The sequence below is a fragment of the Geotrypetes seraphini genome, chromosome 14, assembly GCF_902459505.1.
Source record: "Geotrypetes seraphini chromosome 14, aGeoSer1.1, whole genome shotgun sequence".
NCBI lineage: Eukaryota > Metazoa > Chordata > Amphibia > Gymnophiona > Dermophiidae > Geotrypetes > Geotrypetes seraphini.
Genome location: NC_047097.1, coordinates 4,524,671 through 4,539,846, shown reverse-complemented (window position 1 = coordinate 4,539,846; position 15,176 = coordinate 4,524,671). Strand labels below are relative to the sequence as shown.

Sequence of the window (15,176 nt, the reverse complement as noted above, 5' to 3'; positions counted from 1 at the left end):
AGAAAACATTATATAATCAATATGCAATCAATATTTCATATACATGAGCATAAAAAAAGTAACAAAAATGTTTTTTATGCACTGACCTTGAAATGCAGTAACAGAGAATCAAAAGACAATCAGTCCTAAAGACATGAGCATAATGAGACTTGGAGCAGACAGACATATTGGTATTTAAGCAATACAATAAATCATTAGAAACATAAATAGAATTAAAATATCGGAATAATCCACCGAGAAAAGGGGGGAAAAATACATCCAAACATAACAATTTTTAAAGTTGGTGATAGGCCAATGTAATCGCTCGCAATAGAACTAATAGCCATAATGTGTGTGAAGCGACGGACTAAGAACTCCTTTTACTAAGGTGCCCTAGCGTTTTAGTGCACGCACAAAATTACCGCACACTAAACCACGCGGTACGCTTCTAGAATAATGCCAGCTCAATGTTGGCGTTAAGGTCGAGCACGCGGGGCAATTTAGCGTAAAAAGAACCCTAAGCCTCTATGGGTTCACAATAAAGAAAGAAAATAGAAAAGAAGAACCAACAACTGAGTAGGCCTAAAACTTCTGAAAAGCGGGATACAAAAGTGTAAGCGCTAATGACCGAAAACTGGCCTAACTTTGCGAATTTAAATTCTTGGAGTCCAGGAACTGGTTCCATATATCTGTTCTTCGATATTGGTTTAGATCAGTGGTTCCCAGCCCTGTCCTGGAGGACCACCAGGCCAGTCGGGTTTTCAGGATAGCCCTAATGAATATTCATGGAGCAGATTTGCATGCCTGGCACCTCTATTATATGCAGATCTCTCTCATGCATATTCATTAGGGCTATCTTGAAAACCCGACTGGCCTCGTGGTCCTCCAGGAGAAGGTTGGAAACCACTGGTTTAGACTGTGGAACTATTATGGAGATGATTGAAAACCAAATTATAGTGCAAAATCATTGTGTCTGCTTTAAAAATCATATAGAAATAGAAGGAAAAAAAGTGCCAAAAATTGCAAGTGCACTTTAATTAAATAACAAGATGATTAGCACCAGTAATTGTCATTCTAACAAGCAATTATTGGTGATAATTAAAATCAATTACAGGTTATGTGTATAAATTTAGGAGTGAATCAAAAAAAGGTGGTGCAAAAATGAGGGCGGGTCTTGGGCAGATTGGGGGCATTACTTTAAGTTACGCACATAATTATAGAATAAGGGCATCCACGCCTACATTTAGGTGTAGGCATTTGAACCGCATTTTCATTGGTGCAAATGGCCATGCCTAAATTTAATCCTAATAGAACTATGGCACTAGTTTCAGTAGTCCTTATTCCAGTATAAGTCCAGAACTATTATAAAAAGTGTATACTGGATAAGAATCTTAACCTTGCAGACTCATGAGTGGATAAATAAAAAAGCCTCCGCCCCACCACTCCACCGCTGTAATATCTTGTTACTGCGGGAAGAAATTACGTGGTGCAATCATCACTGGCTATTTCATTCATTTATAAGTGCTTTTTGTTTAAATAGTATGTTTAAATAAATAATTTATTAGGTAATAGTAAGAAATACTGAGGTTCAGTGTACTTATCTTATGCCAGCTAAACCCTGGGAACATGACCCAACATGTTTCGCACCATCTGTGCTGTATCAAGGGTCCCCCGGGTTGCCTATGTCATCCGACTCTGACCCTTGATACAGCACAGACGGTGCGAAACATGTCGGGTCATGTTCCCAGGGTTTAGCTGGCATAAGATAAGTACACTGAACCTCAGTATTTCTTACTATTACCTAATAAATTATTTATTTAAACATACTATTTAAACAAAAAGCACTTATAAATGAATGAAATAGCCAGTGATGATTGCACCACGTAATTTCTTCCCGCAGTAACAAGATATTACAGCGGTGGAGTGGTGGGGCGGAGGCTTTTTTATTTATCCACTCATGAGTCTGCAAGGTTAAGATTCTTATCCAGTATACACTTTTTATAATAAATTTAATCCTAGGCATAACTGCTATTACTAACTTTAAGCCTGGCTTATAGAATAGTGCTTTATTCAGATCCAATTTTTTGGGCACTATATATAGACTTTAGTCCATACTGTACACATTGTAAAACTACTTTTATCCAATTAAAACTCCATTTAGATGAATTCAGTCATTATAATGGCCTCGTGCTGATGGCAAAATTAGCGCATGGCTATTAATTTGAAAAATGGGAGAATGTGCCATTGTCCAGGCAGGACACAAGTGGCCTTAGTGTGCGGAAATAACTGTAAGGGGTGCATTAGGGGCACTTTTGCTGTAGCTTTAGTAAAAGTGCCCCAATAAGAGCAGCCAGTAAGTTAAAAAAAACCAAACAAACCAACCACCAACAAAAGGGAATTTATAAAATTATGCTAACAGTCTAATTTTGTAAATATGGACAAAGATAAATTTTCAATTTTTTTCTGAATTGACTGTAGTTCATTTCCAGCTGTGCTTATATTAGCAGAAAATTCCAAATCTTTGCAGGCCAATAAGAAATCCCTCCCCCCACACTTTTAATGGTTATACCTAATGGTAATACCATAATGGTTGAACGTTGAATGCTATTCAGTTGTTTTTGTTGTATTGGGGGAGAGGATATTGACAAAGTGAGTGCAAGCGTATTGGGACCCAGTAAGTTTTTTTCCAAATCAAGCCACGATTGGGGGTTAGGTATGGTTTTGATGAGAATCCTAAGGAGCCCTGCCGCATTATAAATGCCTGATGATATTTAAAAAAATCTGGGAAATTAACGCCCCCTTTGACTTTTTGTTTTTCAATTTATTTATATATATATATATATATTTTGTTGTTTTGTTTGTTTGTTTGGTTTGGCTTTGCTTTGCTTTGTATTTGTACATTTGGATTAATTTGCTTCTGTTTTATCCTAAATAATATACCTGGATATCTTGGTAATTACAAAACTAATAAAAATATATATTAAAAAAAAGAAATCCCCCCCCCCCTTGTTTTACAAAGCAACGATAGCGACTGCCAAACGGCAAAAACGCTGACCTCCATTAAATCCCTATGGACGTCAGAGTGATTACTGCCGCAGCAGTGTATTAGGAGCCCTACGACTATGGACTCTTTTATGTATAGCACAATATACTAGAGGAAAATTAAGTTTTAACTGATTAATAGAGAGAACACTTCTGCCAAATGAAGAAAAAGATAATATTGATAACAATGGCAAAGGTGCTGAACCGTAAGCAACAGAAAAGATCAACACACATGGAGGGGCCTAATCGAAAGGGACGTCTAAGTACATTTACGTCCATTTCACAAGTCGTCCAAAGTCAAAAAGAGCCTAAGTCCCATTTTCGAAAGAGACGTCCAACATCTTTTGACTTTCGAAAATCGTCCAATTATACGTCCTGAAGATCTGATTGTCCAAGCCGCTAAAACATTGATCTTTAAAGCACATTTTCGTCCAACTGTCCGTCCAAGTCCCAAACGTCTAGAACAAGCCCTGTTGGACGTGGGAGGGGCCTGCAAAGTGATGAACAGAACACCCAGACAGAGCACCTAAATAGTGGGGTACCTTACAGGGCACTGCTGTGAACTTCATAAACAGGGTGCCATGGCTTCTACTCACTACAGCTCGCTTATAGGTTTCAAGTTTCAAGTTTCAAGTTTATAAAAATTTTTGATTAAACGCTAAGTCATATTTCAAAGCGATGTACAAAGATATTTAAAATATAATTTCAAAAACAAAAGAGAAAGACAACAATACAAACATTACCATGCAATAATGCTAGGTTATGTTACATTCAACAGTACAAGAGAAACCAGGGAAAAGGGGAATGAACTACAATATAATAAAAAAGAGGGGGAAAGGCAAAAACAAAAGGGGAGGAGTTGAATTAAAAATTAAGTAAATAAAAACCGAGAATGACTAAAAAAGAAGATAAATTAATCGAATGCATCTTTAAACAAAAATGTTTTTAAATTTGTTTTAAATTTATCAACATTAATCTCTTCTCTTAAGTAGATTGGTAACGAGTTCCAGATTTGTGGAGCAGTAACTGAAAAGATGAATTGTCTTCTTGTATTGATGATTTTAAGTGAAGGAATTGTTAATAAGTGTTGTTCATTTGACCGTAAACTTCTTGTTGAAGAATAAGGGATTAAAGATTTGAATATAAATGCAGGTGATTTAAAGAGCATTGCTTTAAAAGTAAGAAGACAGAGTTTATAAGTTATTCTATGGGATACAGGTAACCAATGAGCATCTATGAGAAGTGGTGTTACATGGTCAAATTTTTTCTTTTTTGTTATAAGTTTAATGGAAGTATTTTGTATGATTTGGAGTCTTTTTATTTCATTTTGTGCAATCCCTTTAAATAGAGCATTGCAGTAATCAATTTTTGAAATTATTAAGGAGTGAATTAAAATATTTAATGATTTGGAGCAAAGATATTGTGAGAGAGAACGAATTTGACGTAATCTATAGAAACAAGATTTGACAACGCTACTGATGTGCTCATGAAAAGTTAATTTGTTATCAAGTATTACTCCAAGAATTTTTATGTTTTTGACTAATTGCAAAGGTGAATTTTTTATAGAAATGGGAGCAGCCAGTTTAGGAAAGTCTTTCCATGGGAAGAGTAATGTTTTTGTCTTTTCAATGTTAAGGGCTAGTTTATTAGTTTCTAGCCATTGATGGATTTGATCTAGTTTGTTATTAATTGCTGCGATTTCAAGAGTATTATTATGATCCAATGGGTGTAAAAGTTGGATGTCATCCGCATATGCATATACATGAAAACCAATAGATTGGCATACTACCATCAGAGGAGCAAGAAAAATGTTAAAAAGTAGCGGAGAGAGAATGGAACCTTGGGGAATACCATAGGATGTTGATGAAGCCATAGGATGGTGAGCCCCCCAAAACCACCTCCAGAATCCCCTAGACCCACTTATCTACCACCCCAATAGCCCTTATGACTGCAGGAACCACTTATATGCCAGTAAAAAAGGGTTTTGGGGTGTATAGGGCAGTGCACATGTTTAAGTATCAATGCAGTGATTACAGGGGCTTATGGGCATGGGTTCTCCTCTCTATGGGACCCTAATCCACCCCCAAGACAACTTAAGCTGCTTCTGTGCTGGACGACTAGGCTTTCCTATGCCAGGTGGCCAGGTGATGATGGTCTGGAGGTTGAATTTTAAAGTTGTGATTAAAATTTTTATGGGGGTGGAGGGGGGGTCGGTGACCACTGGGGTAGTGTGTGGGGGGTCTGTTTTATGTGTTTTCAGTGCATATCTGGTGAGTTTAGGTGGGTTTTTGTGACTTAAACCATGTTTCAAATGGTCTAAGTCACAACGTCCAAGTTCCGTCGATCGTGGGCTGTATCACTTTTGGTTATACATGCTGTACGACTAAGTCTAAACCGGCCCACATCCCACCCAACTCCCGCCCTCGACACGCCTCTCGAAACGCCCCATTTAGCTTTGGACGTTGAGCGGCACTATGAGGGCCTAAGTCGTTTAGACATACGTCCAAAACCAGGTTTGATTATCGGCGCTTGGACGTTTTTGAGAAATGTTCATCCAAGTGACATTTTTCTCTTTCGATTATGAGCCCCATAGTTTAAATATAATGTTTGTGCTTCAATTGGCAACCAATTCAGTTGTTTCAACAATGGGACACTCTTTCCCTTTTGTTAACTTGATTAATTAACCTTGCTGTAGTATTTTGCAATGTATGAACCGATAATTGTTTATGTAGTTTTTCTGAATGGCCTACAATAGTCCAGTTCAGTGGTTCCCAAACTTTTTTGGTTCAAGGCACCCTTTAGTGTGTCAGTAAATTTTTTCACGGCTTCTGCAGCACACAGTTTAGGAAACACTGGTCTAGTTGACTAATTATAAGTACTATATACAGTAACTTTATGCCTGTTCTTAAGCAGGCATTTACAGTATATTGGTGGCTCCAACTTAACCACAATTTCTGCTGGTTTCCCTCTACAATTTATTAAGGCACATAGGGGCCTATGCAGGGCAGGATTAACCAATAGGCCAAGTAGGCATGTGCCTAGGGCCCAAAATGGTCAGGGGGGCCCTATGAAGGAGGGCATCAACATTGTTTTTTCCAAACAGCGATGGGCCCCTCCAGCATCGATCGGCAATGAAGGCCCCACCCCAATCGGCAACGCGGCCCCCACCATCAACGGAAAGTAAGACAAGCAAGCAACGTGGGTAAGAAAGGCAACGGGAACTGTAATTGTGCAAGCGGTGCTGCTTGCCCAAAGCTTCCCTCTGACGCAGCTTTCTGTTTCCGCCTGGGCGCATGGTGGGGTGGGGGGAGGGGCAGGGGGCCCAGTGTACTTGTGTGCCTAGGGGCCCTCGACGAATTAATACTGCCCTGGGCCAATGTATCTTAAAAAAAATAGATTATAGGCACCTACATAACCTTCATACATAAAATTGGAAAAGCGGAGACTTAGAGGGGACATGATAGAAACCTTCAAGATCATGAAGGGCGTAGAAAAAGTAGACAGGGACAGATTCTTCAAACTATGGGGACCCACAAGTACAAGGGGGCACTCAGAGAAATTGAAAGGGGAAAGGTTTAGAACAAACGTCAGGAAGTTCTTTTTCACCCAGAGGGTGGTGGATACATGGAACGCGCTACCGGAAGATGTGATAAGCAGGAGCACGCTACAGGGCTTCAAAGAAGGTTTGGATAGGTACCTGGAGGACAAAGGGATTGAGGGGTACAGATAGGGGTGGAGGTAGGTTTAGGATTAGGATTAGAGGTAAATTACAAAATTAGTCTGGGACCACTGTTCAGGCAATAGGCCTGATGGGCCGCCGCGGGAGCGGACCGCTGGGCAAGATGGACCTCTGGTCTGCCTCAGCGGAGGCAACATTTTATGTTCTTAATTACCCTCTTAATATATTTTTGAAAAATTGTAAAATAATTCATGTCTTTAATCTCTTGGTTCTGTACTTCTTAGGTACTTTTCCCTCTTTTCTTTACCAGTGGGAAGAATTTATAAACTTGGGAAATGAAATACCAGATTTTCTACTGGCTGACATTCTTAACTCTCAAAAACCTAATCACTGCTGTGTGCTGATCTACACTTCTGGAACAACTGGACAACCTAAAGGCGTAATGCTAAGTCATGATAACGTATGTGCATTTTTGCATAGAGTAATTCATCAAAGTATGAGACTATTGCTTTATTTGGTTTTCTAAAGTGAAAAATGCATTGGTGAAGTTCTTCAAGGTGACCCTGTCGAATTCATCACAACTCCGTGCACATGGCTCATTCCAGGAATTGGTAACTTTCTTTTAAGAACAATAGTGAAGCAGTTCACTGAACCATAGTATTGAATTATATGCAGTCCAAGAGAAATCTTACTTCATGCCCTTATGGGATTCTTGTCCAGTCCTAGTTTTTGTCAAGTCATTTATTTCAATATTTAACCTGCTCAGGGCACAGATACATTTATTGTACCGTTTAAAACCAATGCTGTCACCAGCTGGCTTTCGTGCTGTTGTACAAGCAATAATTTTGTCACGGCTGGACTGCTGCATTGTCCTGTACCTGGGAATAACTAAAACCAGGTGCAGGGCATTGCAGGTGATCCAGAACGCCGTGGCCAGATTGATAACTGGAACGCCAAGATATGAGCATATTACCCCATAATCTCTGACAACTGCATTGGCTACCAGTTGTATTTAGAATCCAATATAAAGCAATTATGCTATGTCATCAATTTCTATATACAGGAGAACAAATCTCCCCTGACCCTGAAAAAAGAAGGGTGAGGGGAAGAGACAGCTCGAACCAAACCCTCACCTAAAATTTTTTGTGGTGAACGGGAAGCCCTCAGTCACACAGCTCGCAATGGGGACTGGCCCCTAGTGCACCAGCTGCCACATACGTACACCCACAGGGGTGTTATCTGTGAAACATCCCCGGGCTAACCCGTATATAATCAGGCGTGTAACTAGTGCACAAACCAGTGTGCTAATAGTGCAAAAAGTGATAAAGCAACAAAATAAATATGAAAATGGTTGGAGCTGTCTCTGCCTCTCATCCGAGGGTACAGGAGCTTAAATTTGACTGGCTACATCTTCATTACTACGGAGGAGCTAAGTACCTCTAATAGACTGTATAGCTCGTGCCTGTGCCTGCTTAGCTGTTAAAAATGCAATTATTTGTTGATGCATTTCTTTGAGCATCTGATCTAGTGTAAGGATTGAATCTTTCTGCCTTCGCTTTTATTTGGTCTGACCTGTTTCAATATTTTATGTATGTAACATTTTTGTAAACCGTTTTGGAATAAAATGGTAAAGAAATTTAAAAAATAAATAAAATATATTAAATTAGTTCAACATAGCAAAATAAACTATCCCCACCCCCCTCCTTTTAAAGTTTAATAATACTGTAAATTATGTTACACAAAAATATCTAATTCAAAAGATGATCATTCAAAAAAAACTCCAGTATTGGTCTAGGGAAATGCCTTCTTGCTTAAAAATGGGGAGGCCAAATTTCAAGAGGCAACTTAACATTTGGGGCCACATTTGCCAGGATTATAGGTATAATGTTGGATGTAATAGGAATAAATTCAGTAAATGGCGCCCCCTCCCCCCAAATCTGTGCAGAGTTCTATTGTGTGCCGTTTGTAACAGTTAAGTGTGGATCCTCGGCATTCAGTAATTCTGTGCATCATTAGTGAATGACTAGAATATTATTTATTAGATTATTATGTGTAATGTATTTTGATTGTTTAAACTGTTTCGATATGGCTTTGTACTGCACTCATTATATTCTAGCCACCTCCTTCTTAAATGATGTACGTACTCTATGGTGATTCCTACTTCTTTTATGTTACCTGAATAGATTATTTGGACAGCAGGCCATGCCAGCAGGGCAGGAGAAATGATACCGGCAGAAATCCATCAGGAGACCATAGTCAGCTATCTCCCTCTCAGCCACATCGCAGCTCAGATATATGACCTCTGGACTGGAATCAAGTGGGGGGAGCAAGTCTACTTTGCAGATTCAGATGCTTTAAAGGTGTGCATATCCCTCCTCTCCCCCCTACTTCTCTCCTTGCTGTTCGCAACTCTATGATCAATTTGATATGTAACCACTTGTAATCTCTGTTTAACTAATGTGAACCGCCTAGAACTCTTCGGGGTATGGCGGTATACAAAAATAAAGTTATTATTATTATTATTATTATTAATAAACCTTCAGCTTTTTCCACAGAAATGCACAAACCCACTTGGCATAAAAGGTTCTGTTCTGTAAGACTCTTCTTTTTATTAGACTATGTTTTTCTTGGTTACCTTCTGCTCCCTTTTGATTCTAAGAACTCATATTCAGCAACCAGTGTAAGCAAAATATTTGTACTGCCCTTATATTATTTTAAGGGTCAATATTCAGCTGGCAGAGATCAGCATTTTTTTGACTGCTGTCAGCTTTATTCCTGGATATTCAATGCTGGGCCATGTCTGAGTAGGGTTACCAGATTTTCTGTCTGGAAAATGCAGACCCCTAGACCCGCCCACAAGGCCAACCACGTGATGTCATTGTGTCATATCCACGCATACGCAGATGCCCTTCTACATGAAGGAAAGCTTTTTAAAACCCAGACAAAGTGTCAGGTTTTGAAAAGTCATCCGGAGCCCCGGACATGTCCTCAAAAGGAGGATATGTCCGCGGAAATCCAGATGTCTGGTAACCCTATGTCTGAGCACTGGCACTGAATATCAGGGTTGAATATTGGCACTTTACCGACTAAATAAAGAGTCTGGCACAGTGGTTAAAGCTAAAGCCGCTGCTCCTTGTGACCTTGGGCAAGTCACTTAATCCCCCCATTGCCCCAGGTACATTAGAAAGATCGTGAGCCCACCAGGACAGACAGGGAAAAGTGCTTAAGTATCTGAATAAATTAATGTAAACCGCTCTGAGCTCCCCTGGGAGAATGGTATAGAAAACGGAATAAATAAATAGTGTGAAAAGCTTCAGCCTCTGATAACCAGAGCTGGTATTGTGATGTCATAATGCCTCATTCCACCAATGCCTAAGAACCAGCCTCATCAGTGATGTCACAATGGCTTCATTGACCTATACTTGGCCCACTTCTACTATGTTCTGATTTCTAGAATGGTGCAGTGGTTAAAGCTACAGCTTCAGCACCCTGAGGTTGTGGGTTCAAGCCCATGCTGCTCTTGTGACCTTGGACAATTCACTTAATCCCCCCATTGCCCCAGGTACATTAGATTGTGAGCCCACCGGGATAGACAGGGAAAAATGCTTAAGTACCTGAATAAATTCATGTAAACCACTCTGAGCTCCCCTGGGAGAATGGTATAGAACAGGGGTGCCCAACACGTCGATCGCGATCGACAGGTCGCTCGCTCAGGCGACCCCAGTTGATCGCAGAGCGGGTTCCCTTCTTCCCTTCTCTTTTTTCCCCTCCTGACTGGCCTGCTCCTGAATTCTGCTGCTGCCTCCGCTGCTCAACATTTTTAAAAAAACGGCTTGGAGAATTTATGCTCCAGGGGCTAACGTGTGCTTGTACCGGCTTCCCTTCTCTTCCCTCTGAAACCGGAAGTTATGTCCGGGGGGGGGGGGGGAGAGAGAAGGGAAGCTGGCACGCACATGTTAGAGCCCCATTCGTGGGCTAAAGCGGGAGAAAGGTCAGTGAAGCTTGCGATTTGCTCTTCTTGCTGCCAGGTCCTGCCTACTTTCTGTTTCCTCAAAGGCAGGACCCGGCAGCATTTCTCCCAATAGGTCGATCTTGGGCCGATCAGCCTTCCTCTCCCCAACGTCAATTCTGCCGTCGGAGAGGAAGTTCTGGCCAGTGGAACTTCCTCTCCGACGGCAAAATTGACGTCGGGGAGAGGAATGCTGGTGGGCCCGAAGCAAGGAGAGCTTGGCTGGCGGCGGGCGGCTTTGGGGGCCTGTTATCCGATGGCAGCAGCAGTGGCAGTGGCTTGGGGGAGGGCAGGGAGGGAGAAAGAGGGCAGGGAGACAGAAGGAAAGAAGAGAAACAGAAAAAAAGAAAGGGGGCATGAAGAGAGAAAGAAAGAGAGGGCAGGGAGAGAAGAAGAAAACGTTGGGGGGGGGGGGGAATGAGGTCAGGAGGAGAGGAAGCATACAGGCTAAAAGAAGGGAAGAAAGATTGGATGCACAGTCAGAAGAAGAAAATGCAACCAGAGACTCATGAAATCACCAGACAAGGTAGAAAATTGATTTTATTTTAAATTTAGTGATCAAAATGTGTCTGAATTTATATCTGCTCTCTATATTTTACAATATGGTCCCCTTTTACTAAACCGCAATAGAGGTTTTTAGCGCAGGGAGCCTATGAGCGTCGAGCGCAGCACTGGGCATTCAGCGCAGCTCCCTGCGCTAAAAACTGCTATCGTGGTTTAGTAAAAAGGGAGGGGGTGGGTATTTGTCTATTTTTGTATGGTTGTTACTGAGGTGACAGTGCATAGAGTCATCTGCTTTGACCTCTTTGAAAAAACCCCGGAATAGGAATGATAATTAACAATTCTATGCGTACAGTGTGCGTTGTGTTTTTTAAAAATTTTATTGTTGGTAGATCATTTTGACTTGGTCATTTTAAAAGTAGCTCGCAAGCCCAAAAAGTGTGGGCACCCCTGGTATAGAAAATTGAATACATAAATATAAATCTCCATCCCCAGAAACCCCATAAAGTAGCTGATTTCAGCTTAGACGCTAACCAGACATTTTCAGGGGCACCATCTGGTTACATGCTGCTGAATATGCCCACTCAGCCCCCAGACAAGTGATTTAAATGGCCAGGACGCAATCAAAAAAGAAGATCCAACAGATTTGCAGTGAAGATACGACAAACCAAGGACAAAGACAGGAACTGCAGACAGGTGTTCAAGATACAGGCAAAATTTATTATAAACAAACAAATTGTTGCATACAAATAAACCACTTGTTGCAATATGGGACACAACACGGTCTGTGTTTCGATCAACACATCTTCTTCAGGGGTCCCATAAAAAGGTGGTGTCAAATAAAACACAACAAATATGCCTGATTCGTATACTGTGTAGTGCACAAACAAAATGTGTTACTGGATCCCATATTGCAACAAGTGGTTTATTTGTATGCAACAATTTGTTTGTTCATAATACATTTTGCCTGTATCTTGTACACCTGTCTGAAGTTCCTTTCTTTGTTAAATGTCCAGGAGCCATTTCTGGCTGTTAAATCACTTTGAATATCAACCCCATAATATATTGCATTCTCTTTTCCTGTTAACAGGAGCACAGTAACTAATGTCTGGGTCGGGAATTGGCAACCTGCGGTTTGCGAGCCACATGCAGCTCTTCTTGCATGGGGCTGTGGTTCTCCAGGCACTGACCCTTTAATCTCCCTCCCAACCCCATGATCCCCCCCTACCCCTATCGAGGTACCTGGTGGTCCAGCAGGGTTTTTGTGGCAGGAGCACGCCTCTCTGCTCCTGCCTCCTCATGGCTGCCTTCTAAAATAGCTGCCGTGACCTCTCGCAGCTGCTCATAGCATATCCTGTAGTACCGTGAGCTGCAGCGAGAGGTCGTAGTAGCCATTTTAGAAGGCAGCTGCGAGGAGGCAGGAGCGAGAGGGCCACACTCCTGCCACAAAAACTCCTGCTGGACCACCAGGTACCTCGGTAGGCCCATGGGGGAGGGATTGTGGGATTGGGAGGGAGATTATAGGGTTGGGCCTGAAGAGGGGAGAGAACCTTGGCTATAGGTTGGAGGGAAGGGCAGGGGAGGGAAGGGTGGATGAGAGGTGCAGAGACCTGTAAGGAGGGAAGGGGTAAAAGGTGGACCTCACGGACCTGACAGACCTCGCGGATCTAAACCCGCACGTCCTTAAAAATCTGAGGTCCGCGCCGCTTGTAGTTAGTTTCTGGCTCTGACAGACCTCGGTGACAATTTAGCGCTGATGGATCCGTCCCAGCATAGGGAGGGGAAAGTATTAGGATCCGTCAGCGCTACAATGTCATCGAGGTCTGTCAGAGCCGCGGACCTCAGATTTTTAAATTTACTGGGGCTGCAGGAAACCAATTTAAAGGATTCGTTTTAGAGCCACTCCAGCACTAGCACTAGTCTATGGCTCCAACAGACCTCGGTGACATTTTAGCGCTGACGGATCCTAATACTTTCCCCTCCCTATGCTGAGACGGATCCGTCAGCGCTAAATTGTCACTGAGGTCTGTCAGAGCCAGAAACTAACTACAAGCGGCACGGACCTCAGATTTTTAAGGACGTGCGGGTTTAGATCCGCGAGGTCCGTCAGGTCCATGAGGTCCGCGTTTTACCCCTTCCCTATAAGGGGTTGGAGGAGGCCAAACATTTTGGATAAATTGGCTCTTTGCTGTAAAAAGGTTGCCGACTCCTGGGCTAGGTGTTAGCAGTTCCTGAAGCTTCCCAGTACCGAGTGTAATGTCCTGCATTCTGTCTGATCACCGGGGATAGAAAGCTAGCAGTGATCAGCTGGAGTATTTATAATCTGTTCTCTTCTTTCCAAAGGGAACCTTGGTGAACACTTTGAAAGAGGCCCAGCCAACGTCTCACATGGGAGTGCCACGGGTTTGGGAGAAGATCATGGAGAGGATAAAAGACGTAGCTGCACAGTCTGGATTTTTGAAAAAGAAAATGCTCTCGTGGGCGATGTCAGTTAGCCTAGAGAGAAATCTCAGCAGTCCAAGGAGGTATAAAAGAGAGAGGAATGCAATGGCTAGCACTGCAGCTTCCTGACCATCCCAGCATCCTCAGAGTCTCCAAAACAGATCATTTCTTAGGAAGTGCACTAGTGTACACTAATGGTATTAACACACAGTCTCCTGGATTCATGGTGCCAAAATATGGGTGTGCTCTTGAGATACATGTTCAAATTAGAAAATAACAGGGTGATAATTGACCCTCATTAAAAAATTTTTATTCCATTTTCTATACTGTTCTCCCAAGGGAGCTCAGAATGGTTTACATGAATTTATTCAGGTACTCAAGCATTTTTCCTTGTCTGTCCTCGTGGGCTCACAATCTATCTAATGTATCTGGGGCAATAGGGGGATGGGGGTTAAGTGACTTGCCCAGGGTCCCAAGGAGCAGTGTGGGTTTGAGTCTACAACCTCAGGGTGGTGAGGCTGCACCACACTCTCCCCCGTATCTGATTGCACACTATTCTATAAAGCATGTTGCCTAACTCAGCACTACCACTACTAATTATTTCTAGAGCGCTACCAGATGCACGCAGCACGTAACTCAAAAGGGAGCGTGGCCCTGGGTGTGTCAGGGGCGCGGTCTGAGATGCTATGTGCATTGTTACAGATTTACTGCCTAAGCATGCCCAGCTCAGGTGCCAACATGTACACCAGGTTTCAACAGACATACGTCTAGCACCTGCTTTTCATAGAATGACGCTTAGTGTCAGTTTTTTCCAGCGCCAAATTAAAGTGCCATTTACAGAATTCCCCCCCCCAACCCCTCCAATTCCATACGCAGTAATGATGAAGGAGAACTATGAGGAAATGAAGCATGTGAGTATATAGGGGTTTATCAACAAAATTCAATAGAAATCGCCCACTGGCATTAAATCATGAAGCGCATCTATTTATTTCGTTTCTATATCACCAAGAGCTGACTTGATGGGGTAAAAAAGCCTCAGAATATGGAGCTGTAAACCCAATTCGGGTCTAACTGTGAGTGATTCACTTCTCCTGCTCACATCACAGGCAAAAAGCCCCCATAACTTCCTTTTTTTTTTTTTTTTTGAACATCATTTTTATTCAAGAGACCACAACAGAAACTATTATGTTAATTTAATCTTCCTTATTTCTTTTTTTTTTTTACTCTATTATTCTTTTTTTTTACTCTTTATTGATTTTTAATTTAAAATAGTGTCATACAAATGAAAGAACAGTAGGTATTACATACATTACACTAATACCTGTACAGGTAACATATATATCATTCAAGATTTTCAGTTTCCCTACATATAATAGTAACATAATATAACATAATATATAGTATAATTGAAGAATAAGGTTACCCAAAGGTCATCATCAATATTTATTCCCCCCCCTTCCAACACCCCACCCCCCATGGATGTGTTAAGGTAACTGAACAAAAGGAAAGATAAGATAATTACAT

The 15,176-nt window shown here is 41.7% G+C and overlaps 1 protein-coding gene across 1 annotated transcript in view; it reads left to right on the top strand.

The window, feature by feature from the left end:
• The window catches only part of ACSBG1 (acyl-CoA synthetase bubblegum family member 1), a 67,307-nt gene that overhangs the window by 30,520 nt on the left and 21,611 nt on the right, over nt 1-15,176 (top strand). Inside the window, exons 6-8 of the mRNA XM_033920685.1 lie at nt 7,011-7,160; nt 8,884-9,060; nt 13,554-13,725. Of these exons, the coding sequence (XP_033776576.1) occupies nt 7,011-7,160; nt 8,884-9,060; nt 13,554-13,725 (499 nt within the window). The remainder of the gene's footprint in view (nt 1-7,010; nt 7,161-8,883; nt 9,061-13,553; nt 13,726-15,176) is intronic.